Source organism: Vulpes vulpes, chromosome 3, assembly GCF_048418805.1.
Source record: "Vulpes vulpes isolate BD-2025 chromosome 3, VulVul3, whole genome shotgun sequence".
In the NCBI taxonomy this organism is placed as follows: domain Eukaryota; kingdom Metazoa; phylum Chordata; class Mammalia; order Carnivora; family Canidae; genus Vulpes; species Vulpes vulpes.
The window spans coordinates 50,960,552-50,976,965 of record NC_132782.1 but is presented as its reverse complement, the minus strand read 5'-3'; the positions used below and the strand labels follow the sequence as shown (position 1 = coordinate 50,976,965).

General features: G+C 36.3%; 1 protein-coding gene across 2 annotated transcripts in view; it reads left to right on the top strand.

Moving 5' to 3' along the window:
• Positions 1 to 16,414, top strand: part of CCDC50 (coiled-coil domain containing 50) — a 74,522-nt gene that overhangs the window by 32,462 nt on the left and 25,646 nt on the right. For both annotated transcript variants that reach the window (XM_072752408.1, XM_072752407.1), the window contains exons 4-5: positions 4,121 to 4,211; positions 13,016 to 13,133. In XM_072752408.1, the coding sequence (XP_072608509.1) occupies positions 4,121 to 4,211; positions 13,016 to 13,133 (209 nt within the window). The remainder of the gene's footprint in view (positions 1 to 4,120; positions 4,212 to 13,015; positions 13,134 to 16,414) is intronic.

The window sequence follows — 16,414 nt, the reverse complement described above, 5'->3', positions numbered from 1 at the left end:
TAGGGGATGAGGCTGGAAAAGTAGTCAAAGCTGGACCAAAAGGTTACATAAATTATGTTTTTAGGAATTTAGGTTTTGCAGATTTTATATTAGAAACAACAGAGAATCTGTTGGGGTTTTCATTTTGGGGCCTAGTTTGTGGACTGGGTAGTGGAGGATTGTGGAGGCTGCTATTGAGCAACGGCCAAATGAAGAGATTTGAGGGTAATAGAAATGGAGTTTAAAGAGAGAGATTTGAGGGATATCTGGGTGGCTCAGTTGGTTGAGTGACCAACTCTTGTTTTCAGCTCAGGTCGTAATCTCAGGGTCATGAGATTAAGCCCTGCATTGGGCTCCGTGTTTAGGGCAGAGTCTGCTTGGGACTCTCTTTCCCTGTGTACCTCCCCCTTGCTCTCTCTCTTTCTCCCTCTCTCTCTCAAATAAATAAATAAATCTTTCAGAAGAGATTTGAGATGTGTAGAGAGGTTCGGGGTCACAACCAGGTGAAGATCAGAGCCAGAGCTAGAAAAATATTCTAGAGTTCTCAACTATTCTTTATATGATCCACAGTGCTTTGCTATGAAAGGCAGTTCTCAGGCTGGTGTAGAGGTTTAAGATCCTGAATTAGGGTAATGATAGTAAAATGAGATTATTCAGAGATTCTTGAGATAAAAATAAAACACTAAATATAAATGAAGATTCAGGGAGTGATGGATTATAGGTCTTACATTAGAAGAGAGCCAGGTATTGTATTTCTGCCTGGGACTTCAGGGTTTGGCAGATAGTCCTAACTGAAATAAGGAAGTTTCATGATTTTCACACTCTGGTAATTTTGACAGTTGCACATCACTGGATGGGTGAAATGCTGTAAATATTAATGAACTGGAACCTCCCACTCAATCTGCATCCTGGGGCCCCTGTCCAGCATCAGATTTGCCAGTTGTTGACTACTTTTTTTTTTTTTTTTTTTTTTTTATGATAGTCACACACACACACACAGAGAGAGAGAGGCAGAGACACAGGCAGAGGGAGAAGCAGGCTCCATGCACTGGGAGCCCGACGTGGGATTCGATCCTGGGTCTCCAGGATTGTGCCCTGGGCCAAAGGCAGGCGCTAAACCGCTGCGCCACCCAGGGATCCCCTGTTGACTACTTCTTTATCACTTGATTTTGCTTCCTCTGGATTCTGTATAATTGGCTGAATGAATTAAATCTGGTCCTTCATGGCAATATGATTTGAAGTAATTAAGCTTAGCTTAAACCTCAATTCTTTCTTTCTTTTCTTTTTGTTTGTTATTTTTTAAAAACATTTTTATGGAAGTTCAATTTAGTTAAAATACAATGTATTATTATTAGTTTTAGGGGTAGAAGTTAGTGAATCATTTAGTTGCATGTAATACCCAGTGCCCATTCCGTCAAGTGTACTCCTTAATGCCCACCACCCATCACCCATCCTCCCTCCCACCCACCTCCCCCACTCCGTAACCCACATTTTGTTCTCTGTAGTTAAGAATCTCTTACACTTTGCTTCCCTCTCTGTTTTTATGGTTTTTATTTTTCCTTCCTTATCCTATGTTCATTTATTTTGTTCCTTAAATCCTGCATGTGAGTGAAATCATATGGTATTTGTCTTTCCCTGACTTCTTTGGCTTAGTATAAAATCTTCTAGTTCCATCCAAGTTGTTGCAAATGGCAAGATTTCATTCTTTCTGATGACTGAGTAATATTCCATTATAAATATATACCACATCTGCTTTATTCATTCATCTGTTGATGGACATCTAGGCTCTTTCCATGGTTTGGCTATTTTCTATACATCTATGACAGTTGTGATCTTTAACATTTCATTTGGATTTGCCTTCTCTACCGAGCTTCTGCTCTCTTCCCATCTGTTATCATCTGCATTTAATTAACAATAGCTAAGTCCTGTGTAGATTCTACATGAATTTAGGAGATGCAAATAGAGGCATACTTGAAAACTAAGACCATGATTTTGTGTATGATTCTTAATTATTAGAAGTGAGTAAATGAAAAGAGGTTATATAATAAAACCTATTCTGAGTAGATTTTTTTTTTCTTTTCAGTACTTTGGCTTGAGTGGATAAGAGTCCTAAAATGTTAGACCTATTAGATGAAGTCGTTAAGTGCAAATACTTTTATAGCTGTTAAATTGACACAAGAGGATGCAGCTCACTGGCTGTCAGTGGCAGGACCAGACATCACATCTGCAGCCACCTTCTCCAGTGGTTTTCCTACTGATTCTAACGGAATCTTGCCATCCCTTCCCTGTGCTGTCTTACTTTCTTTTCCTTCCTTTCTGTCTTGTGTGTGCATAACACATGTGTACACACCTGTGTGTGTGTCACATCTTCCACCTACACCTACCTATTTCCAAACATGTTAAAAGTGACCCATTTCCATACAAATTAAAATAATTCTTTCCTCTCAGTTTTGTGAGAATAGAATATATGGATTTTATTTTATTTATTTATTTTTTAATTTTTATTTATTTATGATAGTCACACAGAGAGAGAGAGAGAGATGCAGAGACACAGGCAGAGGGAGAAGCAGGCTCCATGCACCGGGAGCCCGATGTGGGATTCGATCCCGGGTCTCCAGGATCCCGCCCTGGGCCAAAGGCAGGCGCCAAACTGCTGCGCCACCCAGGGATCCCGAATATATGGATTTTAATTCCTCAATTGAAATTAGGATTATTGCTCTCTACAACACTTTTTAATTACAAAATGCTGTTTGTTAAATATGGAACATATAACCAAGACTGAGATTCACTGAGTATTTTTTTTTTTAAGTGGATTCTACACCCAGCATGGAGCCCAATGCGGGGCTTGAACTTGGGATCTTGAGATCAAGACCTGAGCTGAGATCAGGAGTCGGTGCTTAACTGACGTGCCACCCACATGCCCATACTGAGTATTTAAAGTTCACTTGGCAGGGGGAGAATGAGAGGATTTATTTATTTAGGAAACAAACTGCATCTATAAATCACAATTATGATTTTATTCCAGCATCTTTTTAAATAGTAAGCTCTAAACATGTCTGTGGTCTTCATTCCTAGTTAACAGTTTTGTGTAAAAATTGGCTCTCCAGAACTATCACATTCTGGAGATTTAGGCTTCCCAATGACTTTTCTTGAAACCTGAATCCCGAAGACATATGGACTTGTAACCGTCTCTGAGAGATCCAAACCTTATATTTTGTTTGAACTGCTGTTTTAGAGGTTCTGTTTTAAAGGATCTGTTTCTCCCACCAAAATCATTCTCTTGTTTTTTTCACCAAAAAGTATTGTGAGCTTCTGAGTGCAGAGTGAAGATTTACTCATGTTTGCTTCCTCAGTGAGGAGCATAGTGCCTGGACCACAGCAGGTGTTATTTAAATCTTTGTTGAATGCATGAATGCCCAAACAAACTATGCTAGCTACAGTATTACAATATTTGGTTTTCTTAGGGGCTTGAGTATGAAGAAAACTGGCATCAGCCAGGGGGTGTCTATTGTGAATTGAAGCTGGGGAGTATTTTAAGTATTAGTGAAACTGAAAAATACATCCAGTCATTTTGAAGTCATACCACCTCTAAGTGATTCCAGTGATATTTAGTGAGCTCTCCCCCATTTGTTTCTGTGAACTCCGTATCTTTATTTGGGTATTTGTGGACATTAATCTCAGAGTGTATGTTTCCTTTGCAGAATCTTGAGAACACATGCCTCTCTGTAGAGTGGCCCCAGTATGGTGAGGTGATTCAGGAGTGCAGAAAAAGCATGGGACTTTCCATTGTAGTGTCTGGGGATCAGATTCTGGTTCTGGTGCTTATTTTCTCCGTGATCTTAGGGAAGTGGTTTTACTACTCAGCCCCAGCCTTTTTTGTTTTTGTTTTTTCTGTAAGATGTAACAGTATCAAACTCTTTACATCACTATTGTGAGGATTAAATGATAGAAAAACGTACAGGGGCTTATAGTGAGTATTCAGTAAATTGTGTTATTTTTAGGAAAAATCATTTATTTTCTTTATTCATAGTTTTCTATGAAAACTAATATCTTTTCTTTTCTTTCTTTCTTTCTTTCTTTCTTTCTTTCTTTCTTTCTTTCTTTCTTTCTTTCTTTCTTCTTTTCTTTTTTTTTCTTTTAGTGAACAACAAGACTGTGAAATTGCTCAGGAAATCCAGGAGAAGCTGGCTATTGAAGCAGAAAGACGACGCATTCAGGAGAAGAAGGATGAGGTACAACTTAGATAATGCCCCTCTACCCTAGCCCAGAGGAGGCACTGCTTTCAGTATTCATAGGCTCAGGGTAGGGTTGCCAGGTGGGCAGCTGAGCTCTTGTCTTTGGGGTGCATAGTCTGAGTGTTGCCTTCCACAGACCACTGTTGATTGCCCCTTGATAACCTAATAAGTGAAATCTTAAAAGATAACGATAATTGAACGTAACATGTGAATTAGTCTCCTAGGACTGCTTTAACAAATGACCCTAAACTTGTTGGTTTAAGTCAGTGGGAATGCCAAAGATACAGATGCAGTGAAACGCCGGGACACTTGCACCCCGATGTTTCTAGCAGCAAAATCCACAATAGCCAAACTCTGGAAGGAGCCTCGGTGTACATCGAAAGATGAATGGATAAAGAAGATGTGGTTTATGTATACAATGGAATATTACTCAGCCATTAGAAACGACAAATACCCGCCATTTGCGATGTGGATGGAACTGGAGGGTATTATGCTGAGTGAAATAAGTCAATCAGAGAAGGATAAACATTATATGGTCTCATTCATTTGGGGAATATAAATAATAATGAAAGGGAATAGAGGGGAAGGGAGAAGAAATGGGTGGGAAATATCAGAAAGGGAGACAGAACATGAGAGACTCCTAACTCTGGGAAACGAACTAGGGGTGGTGGAAGGGGAGGAGGGTGGGGGATGGGGGTGACTGGGTGGTGGGCACTGAGGGGGGCACTTGACGGGATGAGCACTGGGTGTTATTCTGTATGTTGGCAAATTGAACACCAATAAAAAATAAATTTATTATTAAAAAAATAAATAAAAATTCAAAAATATTGCTATTGCTACTGAAAAAAAAAAAAAAAAAAGACAGTGGGAATGTATTCTCTCAGTTCTGAGGCCAGAAATCTGAACCAAAGTTTTTGTGGGGCTTTGCTGCCTCTGGAAAAGATGATGCTTTTGCCCCTTCCAAGCTTCTAGTGGCTCCTGACAGTCTGGCATTCCTTGGCGTGTCACTGCGTCCCTACAGTCTCTGCCTCTATTGTCACATGGCCTTCTTCGCTGTATCTTTGTGTCCTCTTGTTTTCTTATAAGGAAACCACTGATTGGTTCTGGAACCCACCGTAGTCTAGCATGACCTTAACTAATGACATCTGTGAAGACCTTATTTTTGAATAAAGTCCTTTTCTGGGGTTCGTGGTAGAAATGAATTTTTAGGAGACACTCTTTGACCCAATACAGGCTGTATTCCTGTGATCTTGAGAGGGAAAGCACAGACCTGAGCGTAGGCTGAACGGGAGTCAGTACATGTCATTGTGGGAGGTCACAAGCTGCCATTGCTCTCACTCTTCGTTGCTTCTGGCTTCACTCTTCTATGAGTTCTGCCTCAAAGAACTAATCTTTTGGATTCTGTGGATATTTTAAAATTGTATTGTTTTTAAAGCTGAAAATGACTAAAAGTATCAATAGTGGTTTGTTGGTAAGAAGACTTGAATTTGCAGTTAACTAACTTGAATTTGCCTTTGTGTTGGACTTTTAGCATACCTTACAAACAATTCCTTTTCATTGTGTATTGATTCTGCATCTGCCTTCTTTGAAACCAGTTGTGCTGTTCTTGGTCACAGGTTAAGGTTATATTAAAGAAGAAGATGTTTTATAATTTTAATATTAGGATTGCCATAGATTTATTGTATGTATACTCAAATATTTTTCTGGGTTAAAAGGGGCACTATTAATAATTACATAAACTGGGCCTGTCCTGAGTACCAGCACATGCGATCATCCTGTTAAATAGGTGGGATGAGGGCCATCAGTGAAACTAGCCTGCATATACTGCTGCTCCCACAGAGCCATCCTTGTTCCTATAAGACTCCTTGTACTATGCCAGGTGAGCATGAGACACCTGGTATGTGTGTATTTAGCTGTTTTTTTTGTTTTGTTTTGTTTTGTTTTGTTTGTTTGTTTGTTTTTTAAGAAACAAACCTTGATTTTGTAATAATCAGAACTGCAAGTAAGAATTAAGAATTCCCTTTTATCCTTCCTGTTATCAACACAGGAACTCTTTCTTACTACAGGATGTGTTGCCTCTCTGTAGTTAATACTTTGCTTTTAGGGATGAAACTGGGAACTGAAAGGAGTGATTATATTTTCTAAACAGGAAAGCTTTTATTTTAAAAATAACAGAGTAATGAACTTGGCTTCTTATAAATGCTACTGGTGTCCTGTGATTTTTTTTTTCTCCCATTCAGGAAAAACAGGGGAGAATGAAAAACCAAAACACTTTATTTAGGCATGTAGAATCTAAACAGTGATCATACTAAATAGTTTCATGGTAATACTATATAAAAGTAAGCAGTTTAGTGATTAATTCTTTTTCAGATGAAGAAATTAAAACTTGAAGAAGTCAGTATCTGTTCCCCAGCTATAATAAGATGCCAGAGAAATGTCTCTATAGTTCAGGTCCTCTGACTGACCACTTCTGACACACATGACTGTGATTCAGTAGACAACATGTAACCTTTGGAGTCAGACTGCCCTGGGTTTGAATCTTAGCTTTTTAACTTTTGGCTGTGACTTTCGAATCTCACTTAACCTTGTAGAACCCAGGTTCCAAATTGGAGATAGCATGATAATTGTACAAACCCTGGAGGACTGAGTGAGATCATGTATGTAAGGCCTCTGAGACATATTAAGTGAATAATTTCTTTCTTTTTTACTTTCTTGCCATTTTTTTCCACATCCCTATGCCCTTTATAACAGCTTTTGTTTCTCTTACATAGAGATGTATGCTAAATTAGAAAGGGAAAAAATAAACAGGCTTAAGTATATTCCAGTCTAGTCTGATCTGAGTAGTCTTCATGCATTTCCTTGCCTTGATAGACCTCTCAGCTGACTTGCCCTCCACTGCTGTTTGACCTGGTGAAATGGCCCCATTCCCCAGTGTAGTGGAGAGAATTAAAGGATAAATTCAGTAGGGGAGATTTAGTGAGACTAACCTTACAAACTATGTTCAGACTCTGACTTTCCAGCTGATGCCTTAGATTAGAAGATGCCTACCATGCTGAGTTGTTCTCTTAACAAAAGATAGGACTCTCAACCCACTGGTATGTTACTAATATTAAATGAACAAGATTTGTAATAGTAAAGCTTATCATTGAAGGATGTATAATAATGCATATTTATTTATTTTAGTCCTGCAGAGGAGACTGAGACTGAGATGAGATAATAGTGGGGTTTTTCCGGCCAGCTCTTGAAAAAAATGTTGCCTGTTACTCATGAACTACTCTAATTCTTTTTAAAATTTTTCTCCATTTATGCTCTTCTGTTTCCTTGTGGAGTCTGCTTAGCTAGTAAGTTCTTACTGAACAGCAGGGCTGTGGAAAATTCCTCTCTGGATTTTCACCCAGATCTCATTTTCAGAGATTTTTGGGGTCAACTCTCTTTAGTAGTTTATTACCCTTTAAACAACCAGATGTAGAATCCAAGGCCTCTTTTCTCTCGGGACAGAGTATTTTTCCTGCATAGCATTGTACATGAGAAGTTATACAATTCTGTGTGGGTGAATTAGCATTTCTAGCTTTGTTATGGTATAATTTTATTGTGCTTTTTAACACAGCACAGATGTAAGGCAACTAGCATTTCCATGCAGAGAGGCAGATGTAGAAAAGTTTTTTAAAAAAAGGAAGAAAAAAAAAAGAAAGGAAGAAAAGAAGGAAAGAAAGAAAAAGAAAGATCTTTAGTATTGTTACCAGCATTGTAGCTTCCCCCTTCCTGCTTCTCCCTTACTTTCCCCCTTCTTTTTCTTCTTTCTTTTTTTTCTCCCATCCTTCCTCCCTCTCTTCCTTCTTTTCAGCTTTTCTCCTTTAAAAAAAAAAAAAAACATTTTTACATCGTGTGACTATAGTAGTTCCATTTCTCCCTAGGCCTCTGTGGAAGCAGGGTTTTGTAGCCTTTGGGAATACTGGACTGTATGTGTTTGTAACTAAGAAAAGTGGACTAATTCCATTGGGATCATTCTCTTTGGTCACAGCATAAGCATTTGTCATTGTTGTTTCATAAAGCTAAGGAATGTGTTTAGTCGATTTAAGTAATTTTTAAATAAAACTCCTAAGCATGTGTGTGTGTGTGTGTGTGTGTGTGTTTAAATATCTATAGATATACATATATGTTTCTTTTGAACCTACGTCCAAATATATGTGAAATGTGCAACTATTTTAGGGAAACACTTTTTTTTTTCTTAAGGAAACATTAGCATGACCATATTATGAAAAGTCTGTGGCACTAGTCCAACAGTTTGAAGCCATTTATAATATGAACTGTTCAGGGATAAACTTAGTAACGAGTTTACATTAAAAATTAATCTAGTGTGAACCATGGTATTTTTTCATAACATTCTTAAAGTGATTAGAATTTCATATTCTAAAAGAATATTTATGTTAGTTGGTAATAATTAGAGCATACTTCAAATAGCAGTACATTTTAGCTACTAAAAGAAATGCCTTATGTTTTGGTACTTTAAAAATAAGATTATGCATATATGGCCAGAAAGGGGGAGTGAGTAGAAGGTTGTTGATTGAGAAGATTCTTCTCTCTTCTTATCTTGGTCATAGTGATGTTTTTACATCCATAGAATTGGTACATTGTTTTCCAGTCTTAAACCCTGCTGGAGAGTATACCTGTTCTGAGTTCCCTACTGAATTAGATGTTAATTGCTAGTTGATAAAGAAGTGTAGCAATCTAATGGAATGGGTTTCTTCTTTCTCTTTCTGATAGTTATTTGATAATCACATTTTTAGATTTCCTTGATTGTTTTTATGCCAAAGATTTCCTAATTTTGAAACCTACTACCATTGAGGAATAGAAGTGGAAACTTTCAGGGGAGAAATAACCCTGATATAAAATCATATAAACCAAAAAAAAAAAAAATAGCCTAAGGAACCCAACATAATAGTTTAGTAATTTTTTTTAAAGATTTATTTATTTGAGAGACAGACAGACACAGAGTATGAGCAGGGGGTGAGGGTGGGGAGGCAGAGGGAAGAGATAGTGAATCCCAAGCAGACTCCCCCTGAGCATACGGCCTGGTATGCAGGGCTCAATCCTATTAGCCTGAGATCATGACCAGCTGAAGTCAAGAGTTGGACACTCATCCCACTGAGCCATCCAGGCGCCTCAATAGTTTAGTAATTTGTAATCTACTTGGGAATGATGTGTTAGGCTCTTCTGGGCTCCACTATGCCTTGTTTGTGATAATGCCTTTCTTAGAGCACTCACTTTTGCATATCTTAAATTATACTAATCATTTTGCTTCTAAAACTTAATAGGTAAGAACCTTGAGGATATTGACCACATATCCTGTTTCTCTACAGGTCTGTAGGAGAATGTTTGGTCCATTGAAGGCAATTAGTAAGACTATGTTTTCATTAAAATGACTTGTTTTAGCATCTAGAGATCCTTAACTGTGTTCTGTCTTATGTTCATAGTTTAAAATTTTCAAGATTTGGATACCATAGTGAGTTTTCATCCCAATAAATGTATTTACTAGAAAGTCTTCTAATTATAGTTTTTTGTTTTGTTTTGTTTTTTCACATGAGCCCAAAGTAAGCCTACCTGATTAGTATGATTAATTAAAAAAATAATTTAAAATGACTTCAGAAGAGCTTATGAGTTCTTTTAGGTTTGTTTTCTCAAGTTATGTTTTATGAAACAGTAATTCCATTAGGTTTATACCTTTTATGTAAAAAAACTTTTTACTTAAAACAAATTTGAATATTTTTAGGTTATAGGAAGATGACAGGTTTCTTTTATCAAAGTTTTAAAATAATCTATTGTGCATTTCAAAGAGTTAGACGTAATACAGGCTTTCCATTGAATGCTTTGTGTTTCTTGGAGAACCTTTAGAGACCAGCATTCTCAGGAATAGAGCTTTGGAAATGCTGTTCTAGACTAACCTTTACAGGAAGAAAGCTAAGGACCAAGGAGCTTGTTTATGACTAAGCTGCACGCAGCAGCATTGTGACTAACTGAAATCTTCAGTTTGTTTCAGGGGAAGTTTTTTCTACTGAAATCACCTCCCTGCAGGCAGTGCACAGTGATGTTGCAAAGTAGGGAGGGGCCCGCCCTTGGACGAAGCCACAGCTCTAAGTCAATCACTGGTCTGTGAAGTCTATCCTTTCCCTCCTCAAGCCAGCAGCCTTTCCTCTCACCAAGTGGAAGCTTACTCAAAAAGGAGCTGAGAGCTTAAAAGAGCAACAGGTTTGGGTGCTAAGGAGCATAACTGTTTCTCTCTGATGAAAAGCACTTTCTTTGACTGGCTAATGCACGGTAAACAAGTGGCATCATCCTTGTTTCTTTCCTCCTTGTTCTTCACACTGAGAACATAGCTTGTTACCGTATATTCATCAGGATGAAGTTCAGTAGCAAGAAAGCAATTATAAGGTCTCTAAAGCATAGTTTCGTTAAATCATTTATGCTGGCAGTTGGACCTGGTAATTTTCCTGTTTATTTTTACTCAGTTACAGCAAGGGAAATTTCTTGTTTCCTCTAAAGCAAACCATTGGGATCCCTGGGTGGCGCAGCGGTTTGGCGCCTGCCTTTGGCCCAGGGCGCGATCCTGGAGACCCGGGATGGAATCCCACATCAGGCTCCCGGTGCATGGAGCCTGCTTCTCCCTCTGCCTGTGTCTCTGCCTCTCTCTCTTTCTCTCTGTATGACTATCATAAATAAAAAAATAAATAAATAAATAAATAAATAAATAAATAAATAAATAAATAAATAAATAAAAATAAAGCAAACCATTTGTAGCGTTAGGTACTCAGTAAACGTGATAGCTCAGGAAAGTTTTGCATTTTCTTCCTAATCTGCACTAAGAAGTATAGAGATTTGGGAAACTTTATTATAATAATAATAGCTTTGGGAGAACAGTTATCTGTCCTACTTGTCTCTCTTGAGCTGATTGGTATATTACTTTATAAGATATCAAATATGATGAACCTGGTACAGGGGTTATATGTAGTAACAGATTTATTAAAATGATACATTAGGAAATTAAGACATTGGACTTTAATATTGACTAGTAATGTATCTGTATAGATATATGTATGTATAGAATATGTAGATACAGATATGTATATGTATCTATAGGTATGCATGTGTATGTGTGTGTATATACATATATAGAGAGTGAAGATTGGGTAGTTAAGTAGCAGAGAGGTATGTACACCTTTCACAAAATTTTATGAGACATTTCCAGCATAGAAATCAGTTAGAGATAGTATGTTATTAGTATATTCATAAGCTTGAATTTAGGTATTCATTTAATAAAAAGGCAGATTTGTAAGGCCAATTTGATGATCATTGAAAGCTAAGTGTGTGGATGATCATTGCTGATTTACCTAGCTGCAGCATCCTTCATGTTTCTGCACTGACATGAAAGAAATTGATTCATTCAGATGAATTTTTTTGAAGTTTGCCTTCTAGTCTTCATATAGTCTTCATTTTGACTTATTTGGAAAATTGCAAAAGGGAGAGTAGTAATGAATTCTTGCTTGAAAATTTATATCAACATTTAAACACTTCTTGTCTTATATAAGTACTTAGTGTAAATAGAAAGTAAGCACCTTAAACTACCTATGATTATTATCATTTTTCACCAGTGAATGCTATTGCCTATTTGTGTGATAGTTAAGAATCTGGTGAAGCTAGGGACCTTCTTTCCAAAAGAATGTACATGGAACAAAGTTTATGTGCTGTTTTGTGGGGCTTTCATAGAAATGAGCTTCAGTTTCAGAACACTGTCACTGGCTAGCTCAAAACCTTTAGTAACCCTTCATCCCTTAAACTGTAGACTCCAGACTTCTTGAGATTGTGTGTTAAGGACTGCCTGTGATCCAGTGTCAGAGTGTTTTTCCAGCCTCATCTTTCTCTTTAACACTGTATCTCCTGTGTTCTAATGGACTGTTGGTTGTCACCCAGTTAAAACATTCATATTTTTTCTGAGGTTGTTCTCCCTCCTTACTTTGCCTATTGGAATCCAGTTCTTTATTCAAAACCTAATGCAAAAGCAAAGACTTGCCATAATTAACTTCAGCAGAAATGAGATTTGCCTCTTTTATGCTCACATTGACATTTTTACCCTCTCATTAAGGGATTTGTGATTTAATTGTATTGTAGTTATTTGCATATACCTTTGTTTTCTTACAGTGATGGTAATCTCTTGGGAGGCAGGATCAGAATGTTACTCATCACTCAGTAACTGCTAAAAACTTGCATGAAAATGAAGCAAAGGGGAGACAGAATACTGTTTTTTTTTTCTTTTTCAGTGAAAACAGTGGTATTCTAATGAAAAGCTAAATCAGAATCAGCTAAAGAATTATAAAGCTTTAAAATTAAATTATACATATGATTTATAAAGTTTCATAGATTATTGCTCTCTTCTCCATGCAGACTTACTGAATCATAAACTGGAAAAAGGGCCCACAAATAAGTATTTTTAAAAATCTGTTGTGTAACTAGCTTTAGGAATACTAGATTTGTATGACTCCAGATTGAGTTAGACATAAATTTTGATTTTTTTTTAAACCTTTCTTGTTCATCTGGATCATACACTGCTCCTGTTGAGCAGTTATCTATGGTGTTTGAATGGCATGAGCTCAATGCCAGGAAGTCTGGAAAGCTATGGACAGAACCCACAAAAGCTTGGCAATGGAATGTCAGACCACTGACTTAGAGGGCTACTGGATGGAATCTGTTTCATTATAAAAGGTTTCATTCTCTGGTAATATTGATTAGTGTTCTGTCTGTTTTTGCAGGACATAGCTCGCCTTTTGCAAGAAAAGGAGTTACAGGAAGAGAAAAAGCGAAAGAAACACTTTCCAGAGTCTTCTGGATCCAGTGCTTATGGAGATAGTTACTATTATGAAAATGGAGGTAACAATGGCTACATTATGACTTACTCTGTCTTTAGACTCAACCATAAGACACCCCTTTAAATTGGTAAAGTGACCTCAGGGCCCATAAGGATTTGTGGCCAAATTCTCTCTGAATCTATTGAATTCATCAGTTCCTTAGTTGAATAATCAGAGCCATTTTTATGGCTGTTAAAACAATTGTGATTTTGTAAGATTTGACATGCATTCTGTTGTCCTATAACCACTTGGAATGCTGTACAACATTCTAAACACATAAACTGGGCTGTAAAAAGTGGGGGTGTGTCTCTGGGCTTGATCTTTCTCAAGGAGTCTGGACAGAATGTCCGAAGCAGCAAAGTGCCATGAATGATGAAGATGGTACACCATACTTCAGTTGGGTAATAAAACTTTTTCCCATGCCTCTTGTATTTCAAAAATAGGCCAATAACTATGTGTGTTGATGACAAAATTAAATTCTAAGATTCTGCATTCATTATTTACCCTTGATACTTTCTTGCTATTTGATTGCCATATAGAAAAATTCCTGAGGAAGAAGTCCCTTCTGAATTTCTCTACTCTAGTGCTTGCTTTTGCAGTGTGGTGACAACAATGGTATTGTGGTGGCAATTGTGGTACTGGTGATTCTTTATCTTAAAAGTGTGTTGGGAAATGAGTATTTGCAAATATTGTTCTGCCTTTTTAAAAGATCTGTCAAAGGAGAGATATTCCCTATAATTCTAATGTCAGTATTTATTGTAGTTCAGCTTGGAGACCAAGCTTAGGGTAACAAGTAACACCTAAAGCAGTTCCTAGAAAGTAATAATATCAAGGTCAATGATCCCAAAGGCCCTTGTGAGCTAATTATCAATTATTTCTGTATAATTTCATAGTAAAAGGTAAATAGGTATTTGTCTTTGATGAGCAGAATGCAAGGTATGCATACATAGATGCTAGGATTATTACAGTTGAGTACAATCTTGCCCAGTCACGCTCTAAATTTATTGTTCTCAGTAGAGCTCCTTTCTATTGCATAGTAAGTGGTTTGATTCCCTGTGGTTTGATGTGCTTTTCTTCCATATGTAAAATGCTCAGCTCTTTTTTGATAGTCACTTTCTATATGCTGATTTTTCTAATGAAATTGTGTATTACATCATTTAAAAAGAAAAAAAAAATCACCATATATTTCTGTGCTAGAGACCAGAAGGTCAAGAGTTTATTCTCCAGTTTTAATTAAAAGCTTAGAAATGTGCTCTGGTGTTTTCCATTTGTTTTTATATTTATTTCTGCTCTGGAATAGTTTTCACTGCAAATAAAAGTAACGATTTAAAACTATTAAGTCTATAAAAACATTAGGATGGCAAATAATTAAGTATACTAAAGTATTAATTTTGGCCTTCCTCTATTAAAACCTTAGACTAATTTCAGTCGGGACTGAAATCTGGTGGTTTTAACCAGAGTGCTGTCATCCCTCTAGGACAGGAGACTATGTTAAGAATTTAGTAGTTTTTCAAGGACACCTTTTGAGGTGTAAAAACAAAAACAAAATGTGATGTCATGATCTCCTGAGCCATATTCATGTAAATATTAAAATTCCTCTTCAGGTGTTGTTCAGAGTTTATAGATTGCTGAACTTGTGTGATCCTCATTCATTTACCTTTGAGTTAGACAAAGTTGTGTTCCACAAAAACCACACTATAATTCAGCTCTTACCCACAAAGTAATCCTTGTGTCCTTTGCAGTAGTCTTTTCCCAACACATAAGGATATTCTTTAATTGTATTTCCCTCTATATGTATACTATGATTTTTGCCTTAATTATGTAATAATTACAGTAGGTCATTACAGAAGTGGTCTTCTTTTTAGCTTTTATTTTACTTAAGCTTTAATCTTATAAATGATCATTTATTGATTTTCTGCAAATCTGAAATTATCTAAAACATCTGTCAGATTTATATTAGTTGAAATGGTATGTCTTACTCATTCGTGAATCCATGTTTTTCTTTCAAAGCCATACCTGTATCATAGGCATATTAAGTAATTTTTTTTAAGTCATGGTCTTTGGAATTATAAGACCTTGGTTCAAGTTGCATCCCTTCATTAGAACAATTGCAGTGTTGAAGCTATCTACTATAATCATGCTAAGGCTTTTTCTCATTTGTAAAATATATATTTTAAAAATACATCCTGCACCTGGATGTTGAGAAGATCACCATAAATAATGTTATTTTGGCGAGGACTTCAAGTACTATTGTTTATACATATATCAATATTATGTGTGTATAACAATATCTTACATATCTAAACAAAAATCATCTTATTTTGAAAGAAAGACATGGAAACATACAAATAAAATGTGTACATAAATATGTATGTGTGTATATAAATGTAGGTATTGGCTATAAGGAAGTTAATTATATTTGCCAAATAACTTGGCCTCAAGAAACATAGAAGTCTCAGTCCTTAACTGGACAGAGTTCAGAGTTTCAAAAGATTAAAACAGATTCCCCTTCCCCAGTCTCTTTCCTTTCCCAGGTTTAAAGATAATCACAAGTGAACTAGACAAATGTTTTTTTTTTTTTTTTTCTCCTGTCAAGTCTAATACAAATATAGTGACAGCTCTATTCTAATTCTTGGAGCATAATTACCTAAAGTAGAAGTACTAATATCAGTTAACTTTTTAGAAGGGATTAAAAACAACAGAACAATCATAGCTTCACATATCCATGTCGGAAACAAAGCTCTGCTTGTTTTTGGGGGGCTAGAAGGCAGACTTCATTCATGCAGCTCTCTGTGGGAACACTGGTATTAACACTAAACCATTGTTCCCTGGATGTGGTCATCATTTAAATAGCAAGTCAATATTGTATTAATAATTCATAGCAGTAGTCAATTGCTTCTTTCTCAATCGTCAAGATACGCTTAAAATAATAGTTATTATTTAATAATAATTATTATTCTGTTTCACTTTCTTTTATGTAAAAAATAAATTTAACAAAAAATTCTGCAGATAATTTTGTAAACTTCCGAGATGACAGATTTTAATTTAGATGTCATCTTTGAAGCAAATTTCCTTTTCTCCTGGAAAGCTCAAGATGAAGCAATTTGAAGTTTTTGAGATGCTTTATGTCATTAATGATACATTTAGTACATATCTCCCTTTCCTTCTTTCCTTTATTAGATTAACAACAAATTAAAAAAAAAAAAAAAAGAAACAAAAACCCGAAAAATTAAGAAAATGTATAGTCCATATGTTCTCTACATCCCATCAAATTGGGGTAGCTGGTTCAAATGCAATTTAGCA